The sequence below is a fragment of the Paramormyrops kingsleyae genome, chromosome 9 (genome assembly GCF_048594095.1).
Source record: "Paramormyrops kingsleyae isolate MSU_618 chromosome 9, PKINGS_0.4, whole genome shotgun sequence".
Classification (NCBI taxonomy): domain Eukaryota; kingdom Metazoa; phylum Chordata; class Actinopteri; order Osteoglossiformes; family Mormyridae; genus Paramormyrops; species Paramormyrops kingsleyae.
Genome location: NC_132805.1, coordinates 29,195,001 through 29,212,327, shown reverse-complemented (window position 1 = coordinate 29,212,327; position 17,327 = coordinate 29,195,001). Strand labels below are relative to the sequence as shown.

Here is a 17,327-nt window from a genome sequence, read left to right as displayed (position 1 = left end):
CTTTATTATATCTGTCATGTATGACCAGTATCAGTCTGGATGAGGAACCCTGTAGTCGGGCTATGCCCGATCGTGCCCCATGGGTAAAGGCCCAGCCACCAGCTAAGATTAGCTGCTCATATTTGGTTGAAAACTTCTGACCTATTGCTGGAAATAGTCAGCCTCTTCAGGTTTTCCATTCTACGTTAAGAATTACATATTGTCCATTTGTCCTGTAATCGTCTATCCTGGCCAGGGTCGTGGAAATATTTATTTATATATAAATGTATAATAAATGTAATGTGTGTGGTGTGCATATATGTGTATTGGCAGTATATGTTGCATATATAAACACATATATATCTATATGCATAAAATGTATATTTATATGGCTGCTATTGCAATTTATTATTCTAAAGAATCAGTTCACAGAACATTTTAGAAGCATCAGTTTTATAAGGTGTGTATCTGTGCTACCCACTTACTGTATCTCAGATTGCTGTCATGTGAACACGGTCCGATGGTGGTGTAAGCGAGACATGGCAATCCCTTTAAGCGAGACACGGCATTCCCTTTAAGCGAGACACGGCATTCCCTTTAAGCGAGACACGGCATTCCCTTTAAGCGAGACACGGCATTCCCTTTAAGCGCGACATGGCATTCCCTTTAAGCGAGACAGAGCATGTAAGTGGGAATAAATGTGGCTCATTTGCTCCTTGGTCACTGGGCTGTTGCTCAGGCCGCCAGCTGGGCCCAGAGACGTGATACCCCTGGCACCTGGTGTTAAGCAGAACTGCACCCATTCTGGTACAAAAACACACTCACGCTGCTGCTCTTTGGAATCCACCATATTTGTTTTCAGAACTTTCCAGAGCTCATATCTGTTTCTTTACTTCTGCTCCTGGCAGTGAATATCAGCGAATGGAGACTTCTAGACATGAGCTCAGTGCTGGTTGACCCGTCCGTCTCCATGTATGACGTCATTCATCTCAGCAAGGACATCGCTGGTGAGCGGGAGCTATCCAGGGACTGGTGTCTCTCAGGTCAGCAGCCTCCGCCTTCTCCTCTGCAGGCCAGTCCACCATTTTGATCTTAGTTTCTCCCTGCCATGGTTTAAATGAAGAGAAAATATGCAAAGGAAGTCATTTTTGTGCTGTAATCCTAGTATTGTGAACGCCTTAAATCTCCCTTGAAATCTCGTGAAATGTTGTGAGCTGTAATTTTGCCGTGAGCCATCGTGACTCTTCATTGCCACCATACAGCTCAATGCAGGAGGCTTCACGTTCATGAAGATGCAGGGGAGATGAGCATGAGCTGTGTTTTCATTGTTGGTGTCAGTCCCGATTTCCATGTTCTTCTCCTTAGCCTGCCTGATGGACGAGGCCTGCTCCCTGGTGGCCGTGGACATGCGGGAATCCGCACTGCGCTGTGTGCTCTACCCCGACACCCACGCCTGTGCCCCAGCTGGGGGGTCCCGCGGCTGCCGTCTCGTCGTCAAAGAGCCGGCACTCCATTTCTATCTCAGGCTGGGTGTGGAGACTTTCTTTACTGTTTTTTTTTTTCTTTTTTGTATTGTTGTTGGTACCTAAAATCAGCCCTGAAGTAAAATGACAGTCTGTGGTTCTGTGTAGACTAATTTTTCTCATTAGATTTAGGGAAGCTGGCATAGTTAGCCTTCCCGCTAACGAGCGGCGATGCTTTCCCTTAGGCATGCAGCCGTCTCTGGAGTCTGTTTTCATCCCTGGTCACGGACACCTCCTTGGCGGATCGCAAGTGACTCGCCTAAGCTCGGAAAGCAAGCGCGTCCTGCATTTCCTCGGCGTGCCGTACGCGCATGCTCCCATCGCCGGCCTCCGATTCCGTGCCCCGCAGCCCGCCGACTGGACGGGAAGCTGGAACGCCACCTATCCCCGGTAACTGGGATTCACTGTTTAAATTCGATCGCCTGTCGCTATAAAAGGTCATTCGTACTGCCTATTGCTATATATTTGTAATGGTTACTGTCAGGGGTTAAAGTGAGATTTAGCAGGTGGGGGGAACTCTGGTGTAATGGTGCAGCCATAAAAAAATGACTCGCCTCAAAATGACTCCTGAATTGACCCAAATAGTTACTTTGCGCAAATATGCAACAGTCATCCGTGTAACATGCTATTTAACTGCATGCAGGCCAGCAGCAGGGAGAATGTCACTAAAAGCAGCATCTCCATATCCGCCATGTTGGAATACCATGTAGGGTGACCGATGAGAGGGTGTAACTAGTGGGATCAAATCAGGGCCACGTGATGGGTGATGGAACCAATTAGGGCGCTTTTACAATCTGCGTCTTCAAAACTTTTCGCATTTACTCATCCACACTGCAACTCTGAAATGGAGCTTTCAGAAATATATGAGTGTGAGAGCGTCTATAAAAGTCTCCATTTCTGGGGGCTGAAATCTCCGGGGTACGAAATGTGAACGAAATGCAAAAACAAAGAGTAATGTCTGCGTTTGTAAATGAGAACATAGCAGTGTGGATGTAGCCTCAAACTAGCTAAAATCATCCCCCTACCTGCGCTGACAGTGAGCGCAGACAGACAGACAGACAGATAGGGCAGTTCTGACAGTGATCGCCAGCGGTCGCACCCCTCACCCGCTCTGACAGCGAGCACAAGCAGACCCGGGGAGGGGCAGCCTGTAGGGAACTCCCGACAGTCAGTGCCGCTTCTGAGCAGAACCTAACGCCACTCTAGATAAGCTAGTCAAAGTGCTAGCCAAAGTGTCAGCCACCAAACCAGTAGCTAGCAAGTCAGATAGCCAAGCTGCACGTAAAACGGCTTCTGTGTTTGGTGATATTTGCTGAGCTCTGCTCAAATGCTGCATCTGAAATCTGCCACTTCAGAAAAAGGAAACTCATTTCACACTTGCTCCCCAACTGTAGCTAATTAGTGCCACAATCACAAGATTATCTGCGCACATGAGCTCACTGAAGAGAAGGGATGAGAATGGAAAAAGTATCGAGCCTGGGGGCGGAGCTGTGAGCTGACGTTACTTTCTGATTCGTTGAGCTTGTCTCTCGATGGCAGCTGGAAGGGCCGCCAGACAGCAGCACAGGAATAAATAAAGCTACTTGACATTATTATGTATGAAAATGCAGATCAAATTAATTTATTTATTCAGCAAAGGTGCTGGAACACAGTTCTAGATTGTTCTGCACCACTTTAACCCCTGGTTACTGTCTGTAATCCTATCTATCTATCTATCTATCTATCTATCTATCTATCTATCTATCTATCTGTCTGTCTGTCTGTCTGTCTGTCTGTCTGTCTGTCTGTCTGTCTGTCTGTCTGTCTGTCTGTCTGTCTGTCTGTCTGTCTGTCTGTCTGTCTGTCTCTATCTATCTATCTATCTGTCTATCTGTCTGTCTGTCTGTCTGTCTGTCTGTCTTCCGAGGGGTAGGGTGGGCACCGTATTAATTCCACACTCGCTACCATGCTGTCCTGTCCTATGCTTTTCTGTAGCCCCAGCTGTCTGCAGCCAGGACTCGGGGACTCCGCTCGGTTCAGCGAGGACTGTCTGTACCTGAACATCTTCGTCCCCGTCAGCATCGTGAGTCTGCATCATGCAGTTACAACCGGCCCGCAACCGCACTGCTGTTATTCCCATGGTCACATGACCACGCGGTTGTCTCCCGCCCCAGAAAGCGAACGCCTCCGTCCTGGTCTTCTTCCACAACCCTGCCACTAATGTCGGCTCCGAAGGCCCGCCGTATCTGGATGGCTCTTTCCTTGCCGCCGTTGGCGACGTTATCGTGGTGACGGCCAGCTTCAGGACTGCAGTGTTTGGATTCCTCACTGCAGGTGCCTGCCTGCCTTTTGCTGCTCGGATGTGGCGTTTCGGATCGGGGGGTAGAGAGTCTCGGGGGGGGCCGTGGTCACATGACAAGCCCCTTTGTGTCCTGGAGTGGGCTGTAGTCACATGACAAGCCCCTTTGTCTTCTTGCTATCTCTCAGCCTTGTCACACTAGAAGACACATCACCTATTGTCACCTACATACGTGACCCTGCTGAAGCAGAATCTGCTGTCTTTTTGTGTTCAGTTTGCTAACCCCAAATAACTCTCTCTTCTGTTGTGGGGATCTGTTTATCTGTGTTTGGGTACTCCAGAGATATCATGTACTATGTAATACTTATTTAGAAATATTTGCGTCCCGTAATGCAAACACAGATGTACTGCAATACGGCAGTGAGAGCCGCACTTCCAGAAGCTTCTGTAGACTGGCTCCTTGCTGGCTCCCAGCTGCGGGCCGATGTCCCCCCCCCCCCCCTCCCCGGACACAGCTGTGTGCTTTTCACTGCTTTCGCCATACTTCCAGGTTCCACAGACGCCCTTGGGAACTACGGCCTGCAGGACCAGGCTGCCGTTCTGAAATGGGTCCAGAGGAACATCGCTCATTTCGGAGGTGACCCCGGCAGCGTGACCCTGGGGGCAGAGGGCAGTGGGGCAGACGTGGCCAGCTTGCACCTCGTCACTGCCGGCTCCCCAGGTCTCTTTCACCGGGCCCTGCTCATGGTAAGCCAGTGTTTTTGATTCCTCTGGGGTCCTAATTCTTTTTTACTGGTGATACAATTTCGTGGAAATTGAGGAAGATGAAGGTCTTGCTCTTTTTTCCATCAGACCTCAAATAAAGGTCTTAAGGTTTCGGATCTTGGCAGGTTAGAATGTACTGTGAAGTGAAAATGACCAGCTATCAAAGATTATTGGAAATGCAGATATTGACCTGTGATGAAATGCAATTGCACTGTGGCCGCATTTCCTTGGAGTTCATGTTGGTATCAAACATAGGTCGTACACTTCTGCATTTTTAGCATAATTGTTTTATTTTTGTTTTTTTGACATGTCGATTTTATAAATACATATATATATTATTTACAGTTTGGACGTTGTGTTTACATGATTTATGGTTTTTCTTTTGCTTTACGTGAAAAATAACTAAAAACAACTTTCGAAAAGATGCTTTGACCAGACAATGACCTTGCAACCCTTTCAATTTGTATCCCGTACCATAAACTCCGAGTTGTTTACAGAGACGGGGACAGACATCAACAGCGGTACGTACAGGACCCAGCGGTAGGTCTAACAAGGCTGTTGGTAGCCGTCCTCCTGGCCAGTCAGGGCGATGAGCTCGTCTTCCTCCAGCTGGTGTCCCCTCTTGGCTTTCTGGCTGGCTGTCTTGCTTCTGCCGTTCTGGCCCGTCAGGGAAACGTAGGTGGCCATGCTGCTTCTCAACCCAAAGCTTAGCGCCGAGTCTCTGCTTTCTGGAGAGAGCAGCAGGCTCCTGCTCTTGAACCCTGACCTGCAGACGCATGACATGTGACTGTAGGCTCACCATCTGTATAATTAAGTCTGGCTTAGGTCAGTGACGGCGGAGCCTGTTAGCTCGTGCTGCCGCGGTCTCACCTGTCAACGTTCTTCCAGTCAAACTTGCACCGCATCACCACAGGGGGAGCCTGGCTGGACGGATCGACTCTCCTGCTGCTGGAGGCCAGACACGGCGTGGTGAGGGGGCAGCACAGACCCTCTGCAGATTCTGTAAGGGTGGAAAGTCACTAAGCCTCAGGACAGGCTAGAGAGCTGTTATTCAAACCTTCATCCGTGCACTGGTGCAAAACCCACGACATCAAACCTCGGTGGCTGACAGAGACCATTTACCAGAATAGTGGCCGACTAAGTCATCCAAGGAGTGGAAGGACATGCGAGGGAAAATGTAGTAGCTGTTATTGGGCTGGCAGAAGATGCGGTAATGTTTCACTGAATTATTCCAAACTGATAGTGAATACATCCCTGCAGGAATGAGCAATAATGTCAATTAATTAGTGAGTTAATTAATTTTCTATGTTTTAAATCAGAATGTTGAGTCCGCAGATGAGCAGCTGTTCACCTGTGTTGCTTAAGCTCTTCCTGATCATAAACGAGCCGGGTCTGTGTCCTGGGAGCTCCAGCAGCTCTTCTGCTTTGTCTCTGCTCACGCCCTCGAAGAGCCACCTTAGAAAGACATGCAGGGCCAACGGGTCAGCACCTCAGCGGGTCAGCACCTCAGCGGGTCGAGACCTCAGCGGGTCGGGACCTCAGCGGGGCAGAACCTGGCCACATTTGTGGGGCTAAAATTTCACTGCCTACCACTTACCCCCTGTAGATGTTTCCGGTGTGGTGTTTTGGAATATAGTCTTCCTTCTCTAGGCAACGAACTTGCAACCAGCCGTCTTGCCTAGAAGCGACAGAGTGGAAATCCAGGTTAACGAGCTCAGAGCCCCGAGAAGCCACAGGGAGCTGTGAAATTTCCACTCTTACTCGGACAGAACTTGTAGCTTCTCCCCTGTCTTGAAGATGGGCTCGGCAAGGTTGGGAGGGGGATAGTCTTCCAGCACAAACAGGACGCCATTTTCTTTTTGGGATGGGGAGATTCGTGAGACGTGTCAGATTGCTCTGCTGCGATGCATTTTCAAAGAAAACACTTTCACATGAGGCCACTGAACAAAAGTTTGTTCAAAAGTCACACTATTTTATTTCTCTTAGCAAATGTCAAATCTGAAAAATGCCGCTTCCTCTGTTGGATACCACTTAATGTTTACATTAAGATTAAAATAACGTAAATGCAGGCTTCTCTATGAACTGATCAAAGCACAAACACAAAGGTAGACTCAGATGCCGGAGTATTAGGAGTATTAGTTCAGTACTCTCGGCTAATCGGGCATGTTCTGTGAGCGTCCTGCCTTGCTGCTTACCTCCGCACAGGGGGGCCGTCTCGGCCGTGCCGCCTGCGCTATCCGCCACTGCGGCACCTGCCTCCGCATTCCCCATGGCTGCCTTGTGAGCCGCCGGCGTGCCTGTGGATACCTCAGCTAACCGTGCCGCATCCCATAGTCACTGCAGGTTCGCAGCGGCTCTGAAAGCAGCGCCACGCCGCGCTGCGTCTCGGCAGAATAGAGAAGCGGCAGCAGACCACAACTTTCCACTTCCCGAATGAAGCAAACAGGAAGTGCAGCTTATTTTAATATCTCGGCAAAAATGTGCATTTGACTGTAACTGAAGTATAACGTGTATTTCATAGGCAGTTGTTAAATTTCAACATGTAAAATTACCCGTTGGCTTCATTTATATCATCACTTTAAGTTGCTTATAAGGAACATATGTTGGTGATCTGCTAAGTAAAATTTGATCAGCATGCAGTGCCTAGTAGTAGTAACAGTAGAGCTTCATTGTCATCTCAACCATATACAGTAAAGCACAAAGTGAAACAAAATAACGTCCTCCAGGGAACAAAGGTGCAACGTACAACACAGCAGGACACACTCACAGATCGACAGTGAGGATTAGGGGCAGGGGGAGGAAATAAATATACATATACACATACCCAAAAAATGAGGTAAAACAATCTAAAAGGACTTTTAAGGGGGAGGGAGGCACATCAGGAGGCTATGACAATACAATATACATTATACAACAATAGGCTATAGACTATGAGAAACAGTGCAAATATACTGGCTGTTTAGTTAGTGTAGATGTGTACGGCTGTGCAATTTCCGTGTACGATTTATATTGTGTAAATATGAACAGGTGTGTAAGTATGCAATGAGAATAAAACATTTGTTCGGTGTAAGGGGAGTTACGTAGGGCAGAGCAGGGTGTTAAGGAGACAGTCCAGTGTGTAAGGGGAGTTACGTAGAGCAGAGCAGGGTGTTAAGGAGACAGTCCAGTGTGTAAGGGGAGTTACGTAGAGCAGAGCAGGGTGTTAAGGAGACAGTCCAGTGTGTAAGGGGAGTTAGGTAGAGCAGAGCAGGGTGTTAAGGAGACAGTCCAGTGTGTAAGGGGAGTTACGTAGAGCAGAGCAGGGTGTTAAGGAGATAGTCCAGTGTGGAAGGGGAGTTACGTAGAGCGGAGCAGGGTGTTAAGGAGACAGTCCAGTGTGTAAGGGGAGTTACGTAGGGCAGAGCAGGGTGTTAAGGAGACAGTCCAGTGTGGAAGGGGAGTTATGTAGAGCAGAGCAGGGTGTTAAGGAGACAGTCCAGTGTGGAAGGGGCAGCATGGTGTTCAGGAGCTGGTCTGCTTGGAAGAAGTGAGGAGTACTTTTGCTGCATGCCTCTGTGGTTGGCGGCTTGTGTTCTGTCCACGTGGCGTTTGCATGCTGCCCCTGTGTCACACAATGATCAGCAGACATGCAGTTCATGTGGTGTACCCCAGCCTGCTATTTGGGTTATACGTTACATGCACACTTACACAATGGTCTTCAGTAAACATGTCTGCAATAGTTTAGAAATATAGTATTTATATTAATTTCTTTACTTAATATGAAAAATTGGAGGTTTGATTTTTGGGGAGTTCGGACTGTGAGTGTAGAAGAAGGAATTTGTGAATGTTTTCCAGGCTGTATGTGCAGATAATGATACATCATGGACCCAATACTCCGCTCTGTAAATATTTACTTTGAACTGTGCATTAGGATCCAGCATTTCAGTGCATGAGTATTGCAGTGGGTGGCTGCCTGTTTTAATCAGTATTAAAGTTTGTGCTGCTGTTTCCTCTCCGCTGTCCCAGGGCGGCTCAGCCTTCTCCCCAGCCTCCCCCATCAGCCAACCCCGAGCCGGGCAGCAGGCGGCCAGCCTGGCCCAGGAGCTGGGCTGCTCCCACTCTGACGCGGCCCAGATGGTGTCCTGCCTGAGAAGGCTGTCAGCCCAGGCCCTCAACGCAGCCCAGACCAAGGTAGGTCTGCAGGGGGCGCCTTCCTGCGGCGTGCGGCTGTCTCTGCCTGGTTTACATGTCCGTTCCATTCATGGGGGAGGAATTATGCTAAATAAACACAGGGATTGTGCAGTGCCATTGGAATTCATAGTAAAAGTCGAAACAACTATATATATATATCTTAGAGATGATGTTTTACATTTGTACGATTATATAAAACTTTAATCCCAGGGTGGAAATTCTCATGCATACAGAGGCAAGATACATAAAGCAGAGAGAAACAGACAGACAGTGCAAAACAAGACAAAGTGCAAAGAGAGCTTATGTAGTGCACAGTTATATATACGCTTGTTTTTAGAAATCTTGCACCGATGGTATGCATATAACTAAAAAGGAACTACTGCTGAAGGAAAGATTAGAGAAAAATGAGGAATTTCCTACAAAGGACCACGGTGGATTACGCAGACCTGTTCCAGAAACTCACGGGCCCTGGCTGGATGTGGCGCACGATTGCATTTCAAGATTTTTATGTAACTGAGCTTATGCACTCTTGCACGTCAGGCGAATGCTCGTGACTTCTGCCACAGGGGAACCATTTCAACAATTTTATAGATTATTTATAGTTTTGGCAGTTGTGTCATTTTTTTTTCTTCATTTATTCATCTGTTCAGTCAAGGATGATGGATTACTAGAATATGTGAGGAATAGTTTAGGAAACTTTTTTCTCATATTTTTTAGTAACGATGACACATATGTGCATTTTATCGGTTTTACTTTGTGGAGAAAGTCACCACACTGGGGTCCCGTTGCCTTTCTTTCATAACTCTGAAATGTGTAGTGCAGAATGTCGTAGCTGTTTTCAGCAGATTTCCATAAGCGCAGTGACCTCTGAAGGTGTCTCTTCCTTTTGAACATAATTAGTAATCGCAGAAGGACCATCCCCTTTTGAGGGGGCTTTTCACTTCTACTTATGATTATTAGTAATCAGTTTTCATTTTGCCATATGGATGACCGTCAGTTCTGTGTTTCTGCAGTTGCTGGCTGTCAGTGGTCCTCTCAGAGCTTGGGCCCCAGTGCTTGATGGGATATCTGTAAAGGAAAGCCCCTCCTCGGCTCTCCAGAATGGCCGCTTTCTCCCTGTGGACCTCATGGTGGGGTCTTCAGCGGACGACGGGCTGATCAGGAGGGCCAGAAATATCAAGGTGGCTACATTAATACATTAACAGCTTCTCACCAGTCTGTTCCATGTAAACACGTATTTTATGATGAATGCCTTCAGCAGAGTTCCCTCGAATTTGTTAACTCAACTCTGTGGTACATTTCAGGTTTGGGTTTGATACAAGTCATGCATCGTCTTCTCCTTTAGAGGGACATGTACTATTTAGTAAACCTTTGTTCGAATTTCTGTTTGCCACCCATAATATTAAAATATCTTGGTGTTTCCTTTTCTACAAAGGTAATAATTTATTGTAAAAATCACCATTACATTTATTTTACAGCCCTCTGTAATAAATCCTCCCCCCGTAGCAGTTGCAATTTTAATCATTATGGGACATAATTCAGCTTGGGGCAGTATGGTGGTGAGGGGTTCGAGTCTCCGCTTCGGCCTTCGACACTTTGTGTTGAGTTTGCATGTTCTCCTGTCTCATCATCCTGAGTTATTCCCTGCTTTGTGCAAGTGGCTTCTGGGTCCCTTCTGGGTCCCTGTGACCCTGCATAGGACAAACGGGTATAAATGAAGATGGATGGATGGATAATTTAATTAGATGTCTGAGTCTTAAACTCAAATCCCTATTAATGTTATTGTCTAAATTGCGTGAAAATTCCTTTTGGGTCAGAAATTTGAAGAACTGCAAGGTAGAACAAGCAGCAAGACGGTCTTCTATCAAGCTCTGTCAGATTCCCTCGGGGGGGGTGACGCCAACGCGTTCGTCAAAGAAGCAGCGACGTGGTTCTACTCCATGCAGCATGACCCCTCCCCAGCTGGCTACAACGTCTTCTCACGGGCCTTAGAAAACGCCACGAGGTATGGGCACCCAAGTCACGCTCCGGAATGTTCCAAAATGTATGCGCTTGTGTTCCTTGCTGCTTGTCGATGGGTCTTATCGATGGGTCTATTGCTTGGACGCCGCAAATCCTGATGGATGTGGCAGGATCACGCAGAAGAACCAGCTTCCATTAGCGCTGGGACTCGTTTAATGGAAGCAGTATGGCTGGCATGAAGGTCTGCCAGGCTGGCGCGCTGTCGATGTGCCAGCGCCCTGAAGTGTTTTCAGCTAGCTTTTACGGAAAAAAAGCAGGAAAACAAAACCGGTGTGATGTTTGAAAGCTCTGAAGCTGTAAGATTCTGAAGAAGTGTTTGAAAGAGGCTCTGGCTGGCATTGGCCTCTACGTAAATATGCTACGTTCTGGAGAAATGCAGGCCAACTCCGGGTTTCAGCGTCCCTCAACTCCAGTGGAAACTATTACTTAGAGGCTGCAGTGGGGAGATGGAGGTGATGTCATAGTGCTCACTGGTGTACCGCTGCCGCATGATTCTGCTCACATGTGAGAGGGCTTTAAAGGTCACCCTGCACCCCCTACAGGCACATACTGCCAAGACGGTATTCAAATCATAATCACATACTGGTACAGCTCACATAATATGCCAGAATCTGCCTTTCTGAGAGATTAATACCGAATGCCTTGACCAACAAGCGCCATTCGTCTCAGACGTTAGATGCTCATTGGTGTGTTAGACTATCACAGTTGATTGTCTGAAAAAAAGCCAAACCCTGCGACGCTCTGTCACTCCAAATAACGTTCCACTTCTCTGCAGAGATCTGTTCATCATCTGCCCTGCGGTGAAGATGGCCAGCTTCTGGGCGGCCCACACAAGGTCTAACATCTTCATGTACCACCTGCCTGAGAAGGCAGACCAGACCAGGTGGGTTTTTTTGATGGGAAACACCCTTCAGTCTGTCCGCCTGTTCATCAGTAAGTAGTAGGCTGACTGTGTATAACCCTTATTTACGATGGTGTGTCCCATAGATTCTCTGCAGAGAGTCATTGTTGTCAATGTTGATAAAAATATGATATTGTGGCTGTCTTAAGGAATGGAGCAATATTATGCAAGAGTATCAACTTTCAATGTTAAGTGTGTTTGACTCCCAGGGGAACCAGAGTTATGTGTTATTTTTGCCTGCCTCTGGTTTTGGCAATAAGAGGATGTCTGGTGTCAGTTTTATTGTTCCAAAAAGAAAGGCAGTCATTGCATGAAGGGTACTTTCGATCCTTATCTGGGTTATATGATTTTAACATAAAACATACTCAATTTTTAAAATAACAACACCCTGTTTGACTACAAGAACTAAGTCAGTTTGGTTCCCTGTTAAGTCAACCTAGAGGCAGATTAAGCCCGAAACCCAAAAGCAGGTCTGTGCCTTGTGCACAGTAGATATTTAATGTTAGTTATTGGATGATGTGTGAAAATGCTGAATGGCTTACACCACGGAGATAGATGCTGCTCCACTAAATGGGACCTGCTATGCTCATTTTCACTGATTATTTCATTTCAGTTTTATTATTGGGATCTACTGGAATATATTACATGCTTCACTGTTCCAAAACACATAATTTTTTCTCATACTGTTCATCTCTATTTACTCTGTCTATAATAACTGCCTGAAATGCTCTGAGTTTTAAGCTCCATCCCCCAATGAGCCAAGTGGGCTCTGATTGGTCAGCTTGCCTTACACATTCCATACATGTCTTGCAGTCTGCAGACAGATAATTGTGGGCAGGCGGCCAATATGGGTTGTGTTATAAGACGACCTCACCATGTCACAGAAAATAAGGGCTGGAATTCCAACAAGGTCAGGCAGATTAGGGATGAGTGGTTTCTGCGGTGAGAGTTACTCGCTTTGGCGTCTACTTTGGGCTTTAAGACTTTGCAGACTGTTTACATGCAAATTAAGCTATATAACACACTAAAGGAAATGGTAAAACCAGAATAGCATAAGTCCCCTTTAATGACTCTGAAAGCCAGCACCATGGACTTGAACTTGCATGCATCTATAGCAGCGATTCTTGCACCCCAAATTTGGGGCGCGGCAAGTTCTGAAGGTCGCGATTTGTAAAATGTAAGCATTTTAAAACCAGCAAGCTCCTATGCTGATCCACGATCAGACTTCCCAGCCCCAGTCCTCGAATTAACCTGTATGAATAGGTCTTGGGTCTGCAAATGCTTATCACAAAACTAGTGAACACTCAACTGATCCAAAAAGCCAAACTGCATAAAATTCACTGCCACATCCAATCACTTTTATGCGATAGTCATTTATTGGCGCTAATTTCCATGTGCGCTGCGTGCTAGATTATAGCGTTAATTTTTACCTATACTTGATACAGGGTCGTGACTGAGCTGGCATGGTAAAAACTGGGTCGCACTGCAAAAAAAAATCCACTGACCTATAGTGAGGGATAAACATGAGAGCACTTTGACTGATTGAATACCAGACATCTAGTCACATTCTGAATCAGCTGCAGCGGTTTGACAGGCCCTGTTAGTAAAGAGTATATTTGAGTGCATGGGCTAGGATCTGGTGGTCCAAGAGACAGGGAGGTCGCAGTGATGATGTCATCAAAGGATTGCTAGTCATCTATTATTAGTTCTAATTTCCTGGCAAAAAATGATGGAGAGAATGTTGATGAGCAAGCTATTCATGTGATGTCTTGGTGAATGGTTCGGCTGGCAGGGAGGAATCTTGGTCTTTGAGAGGTTCCGCTAGATGTGAAGATCCCTAATCCAGGCTGCGATGTTGGTGCAGCATGTGAAGATCGAGACTGTGGTGTCCTTAGGAGGGATTGTCAGGTAGAGTTGGATGTCATCATTGTAGTAGTGGTGGGAGAATCCATGTGGCTGACTAATGAGGCCCAGGACAGAGCCTTGGGTGGCATCGGTTGTTACCTGATGTGACTTGCACACCTCTGCACCCCAAGATACTTAGAATGATCTGCCTGATAGGTAAGGTTAACCATCGCTTAACCAGAGCAATCTTCATGATGCCAGGTTGAGAAAGAGTGGACTAGAGGATCAGGTGGTTCAGAGGGAGGAGAGAATCTGGTCTCTAGTTAGGGATCACATGGATTTTTTAAGTATTTGGGTTAGAAAACAATGATTTATGGGGAGATTTTCATAAAATGTCCCTTAGTGGGTAAATGAACTATGTTGCATTAAGAAACAGAATTTATATACATTACTTATTAGTGCACCTGCAAAAACAAAATATGAAACAAATGGAAACAAAGTGTTGATTTCACATTAGTGTCCATCCCCTCACTTTGCTTATAGTGGAAGATGATGAATTCTGTGCAAGTTTATGGATGCCTGTGACTGTGATTATCTATTTGGATCGCCTAACCCTGAGAGGGTTTCATTCCATCTGTCAAAACACATCGACTCCTGAGATGGTCCATATTTTTCCACTTCTAAAGCTTTGTTTGCGCAGCAGCTATTCTTTACCTTCAGACAAACAAGTTGCACTGGAATCGGGAACTGTAATATTGATAGGGAGACAATAGAATATTTGTTTCTTTTTTAGCTCTGAGATAATACATGGCCCTCACTAGGATGAGCAGTTGGAAGACGGACAGACAGATGGATGGATGGCTGGATAATACATGCTTTTGTCTTTTTTCCATGACTTTCTTAGTGCTGATTTGTCATTGCCATTGGATATCCAGTTTCTGTTTGGACTCCCGCATCACCCACAGACAAAGGAGATCTTCACCGCTGAGGAAAGGCAGCTTTCCCTCCAAACTATGAACTACGTGGCCAACTTTATCAAGTCTGGGTAAGATGAAGCACTTCGTGAACCACGGGGCCATTGGCTGTGCTGACCCTTTACCCCACTGAGATTTCTGATCTCGTCCAGTCTGCTGACGCTTTATTCCTTTTGCTCCAGAAATCCCAACATCCCACATTCCATCTCGAGGGTGTCCTTTGGTGATGTCCTACCCCCATGGCCTAAATTCATGCCCCATGCTAATGGGAACAACTACAAAGAATTGTATGCACCCCTCAGAACCCGAACAGGCTTGAGGAGAAAGGAGTGCTCCTTCTGGCATGACTATGTACCAGCCCTGACCACCTCCACAGGTAGGTGGGGATTATCCCACCGCCCATAGCTATGCGCTCTTTATCCCAACCCGGTAAAGTACTCTGACCGTCAGCTCTGTGTTACTCCAGGTGCACACAGGGTGCTCCCCATCACAGAGCGTATTTCTGCTGCTGATTTTTGGACTGTGTGCTTCTATGGCTTAGCTAAATGCAGGGGTGTCGCTAGAATATTAAGACATCTGGGGCTAAGCCCAGAGACCTGATCTCTCCGAGGCTTCTGAAGCTTCTTAAAACAAATGAACTAAGCTCTCAGCCCCGAGTTCCCCAGGCTTGTGACATGTCTGGCTGAGTGTGTGCACAATTATCTTACTCACCGTAGCCCAGGATCAGAACACCCTGCAAAATGTTTACTCATGAAAGGCCAGGGGGAACCTATGAATATGGTAGACTAATAAAAGTTTGGCTGTTTCCTTAAGAAGCTGCCAAAACTGAAAATGCAGGATGTTTTTTCATTTGCTTGTTTTCTTCCAGAGAAACTCTTACGTGGCGTCCCTGAGGAGGCGTCTGCCTCAACAGCAAAGCCAAGCTTCAATTCATTCCAGACCTCAGCAGGTCCAAGGAAGCCCAAGTCTGAAAAGGATGCTTATAGTTAAACAATCAGCACATCTTCACTTTAACTTTTCTGGAAATTAAAACGTTCTCTCAACTTTGTCCTGTTAATAGCCCTTTAATAAAATCATAACTGCAAAAGCTCTCAGGCTGTAATTGCTTTCCATTTCATGCTCGGTGTCCTCTGCCGCGTGCGTTGGTGTCTGGCCCCTCAAACAGGCCTGTGTGAAGGTGAGTGGGGGTTCTTTGAGTTTTCAACCCACCACCCACTATCAAATATAAACTTCCAGAAACGTCTGGAATGTATGGAAGCATTGTGGACTTTTCAGAATGGATTGAATTTGTTGTATACCCCAGAGTACTTTTGGAATTCTGTAAAACGAAATTTGAAATCTCTGCCAGGGTCACCTGAGTATGTAGCAGCTGAGATTTGCCAAGCATGCACGCCAGTTCCCTTCCCACCATCCTGTGCCATCGACAGTGGCAAATGAATGCATAGGCTATCCTAGCCATACCACAGGGCCCCAACCTGCCTCAGAAAAGGTGGCACAGAACACCTGAGTGTCCACGCTGATGGCAGCCTAGGGCCCCCAGATGAGTTAATGAGCCTGGGCAGCTGATGTAAGGGACTGTGATGAGGTGCAGGGAAAAAGACTCAGAGGCAGATCTATAGTGATGATCAGGGACTTCAATCTGGCAGCCAAAACTATGAGTAATCCAAATCAGAACCAGAGCAGGCAAAAATAATCTAATAATGCGTAGATCAGAGTAAAAAGGTAAAGATCAAGACAGGGGTTGTTGCTCCAGGGATTGTAATTTTTTGGGGCCAGGAACCAATTAATTGGTTTTCCATTATTTCTTATGGGGAAAATTCGAACAGTTCTCGAACGTTTTAGGATTCGATCTGGAGTTCTGAACGGATTAAGTTCGAGTTTCGAGGTACCACTGTATATATATATATACGGTAATGGGGAAAGGCCCCACCTTACATCACTGGACATACAAGAGCAGGTCCTGTGTGGATAGCTAGACCCTCTGATCTGTAAGGGGGGGGAGCCCAGGACCGGCACCTGTTAGCACACTGTTAGCACACCAAAAACTGGAGAACAGAAGGCACCATGATGCCCTCCAAGGCCAGGAACAGTGGATGCTGGTAACTGAGGCAACACTGAAAATGAGACATCCCTTCAGAGCCACTGGATGGGAGTTATGGGCAGATTCCGCAGATAGCTACTCCAGGTAGGCAGGGAGTAGGAAGGGAGTAGGCAGGGAGTAGGAAGCCAGACAGTGCAGCATTCTCTAGATCAGGGGTGGGCAATCTTATCCAGAAAGGGCCACAGTGTGTTTGGGTTTTAGCTGCAACTCCCTAATTACTAATTAGAGGACTGATTGGCTGAAGAGTCCTCACACATGGCTTTGTACAGCTGACATAAATGTTATCCCAAAAACCTGCATACACACCAGCCCTTTGTAGGTAAGATCGCCCACCTCTGATCTAGATCCGGGGGGGGGGCAAGACAAAACATTTCATTGAGGTTGTTGGAGCTGCATCTGTAGGCAATCTAAAAGTTAAAACAAGAACAGTGACCATCTAGCCTGGTAACCCTTCAAATACTTAATATTAAGTTAAGGAGGTTCTGGGAACAGAGCAGTGCAAAGGCATGGGAGCTAGTCATAGCCAAGGTGGGAAGATGATCATATTCTGAAACTGAGCAGGCTCCCTTGGCAAAGTTGCACCAGTTTGCAGGCACCCTCCATTCTGTATTTATAGTAGGTTGCTGCAGTGGGAACACAAAGCGGCAGTGGGGTGAACTTGGTGTTACTGTTGTCCCTGTGCGACAAGCTCAATCACTCCAGCACTGAATGATTCCAATGATTTGATAATGGCAGCTGAGTCTGGTGCCTCACTTCCCCAGAGCCTCCA

The 17,327-nt window shown here is 46.7% G+C and overlaps 2 protein-coding genes across 2 annotated transcripts in view; one reads left to right on the top strand and one right to left on the bottom strand.

Moving 5' to 3' along the window:
- The window catches only part of tg (thyroglobulin), a 40,936-nt gene extending 25,390 nt beyond the window's left edge, over nt 1–15,546 (top strand). Inside the window, exons 36-48 of the mRNA XM_023813614.2 lie at nt 888–1,022; nt 1,345–1,509; nt 1,688–1,892; nt 3,477–3,564; nt 3,656–3,815; nt 4,331–4,527; nt 8,551–8,715; nt 9,729–9,896; nt 10,533–10,720; nt 11,513–11,620; nt 14,388–14,528; nt 14,640–14,833; nt 15,326–15,546. Coding sequence (XP_023669382.2) covers nt 888–1,022; nt 1,345–1,509; nt 1,688–1,892; nt 3,477–3,564; nt 3,656–3,815; nt 4,331–4,527; nt 8,551–8,715; nt 9,729–9,896; nt 10,533–10,720; nt 11,513–11,620; nt 14,388–14,528; nt 14,640–14,833; nt 15,326–15,447 — 2,036 coding nt within the window. The 3' untranslated portion in view covers nt 15,448–15,546. The remainder of the gene's footprint in view (nt 1–887; nt 1,023–1,344; nt 1,510–1,687; nt 1,893–3,476; nt 3,565–3,655; nt 3,816–4,330; nt 4,528–8,550; nt 8,716–9,728; nt 9,897–10,532; nt 10,721–11,512; nt 11,621–14,387; nt 14,529–14,639; nt 14,834–15,325) is intronic.
- On the bottom strand, nt 4,816–6,970 carry sla1b (Src like adaptor 1b). The gene is made up of 7 exons (XM_023813656.2): nt 6,741–6,970; nt 6,307–6,400; nt 6,143–6,223; nt 5,897–6,000; nt 5,668–5,799; nt 5,416–5,545; nt 4,816–5,311 (listed from the first exon to the last, which is right to left on the bottom strand). Exons 1-7 carry the CDS (start codon nt 6,814–6,816, stop codon nt 5,092–5,094), a joined length of 837 nt encoding a protein of 278 aa, XP_023669424.1. The 5' UTR covers nt 6,817–6,970; the 3' UTR covers nt 4,816–5,091.
- Nucleotides 15,547–17,327: the final 1,781 nt, after the last annotated feature.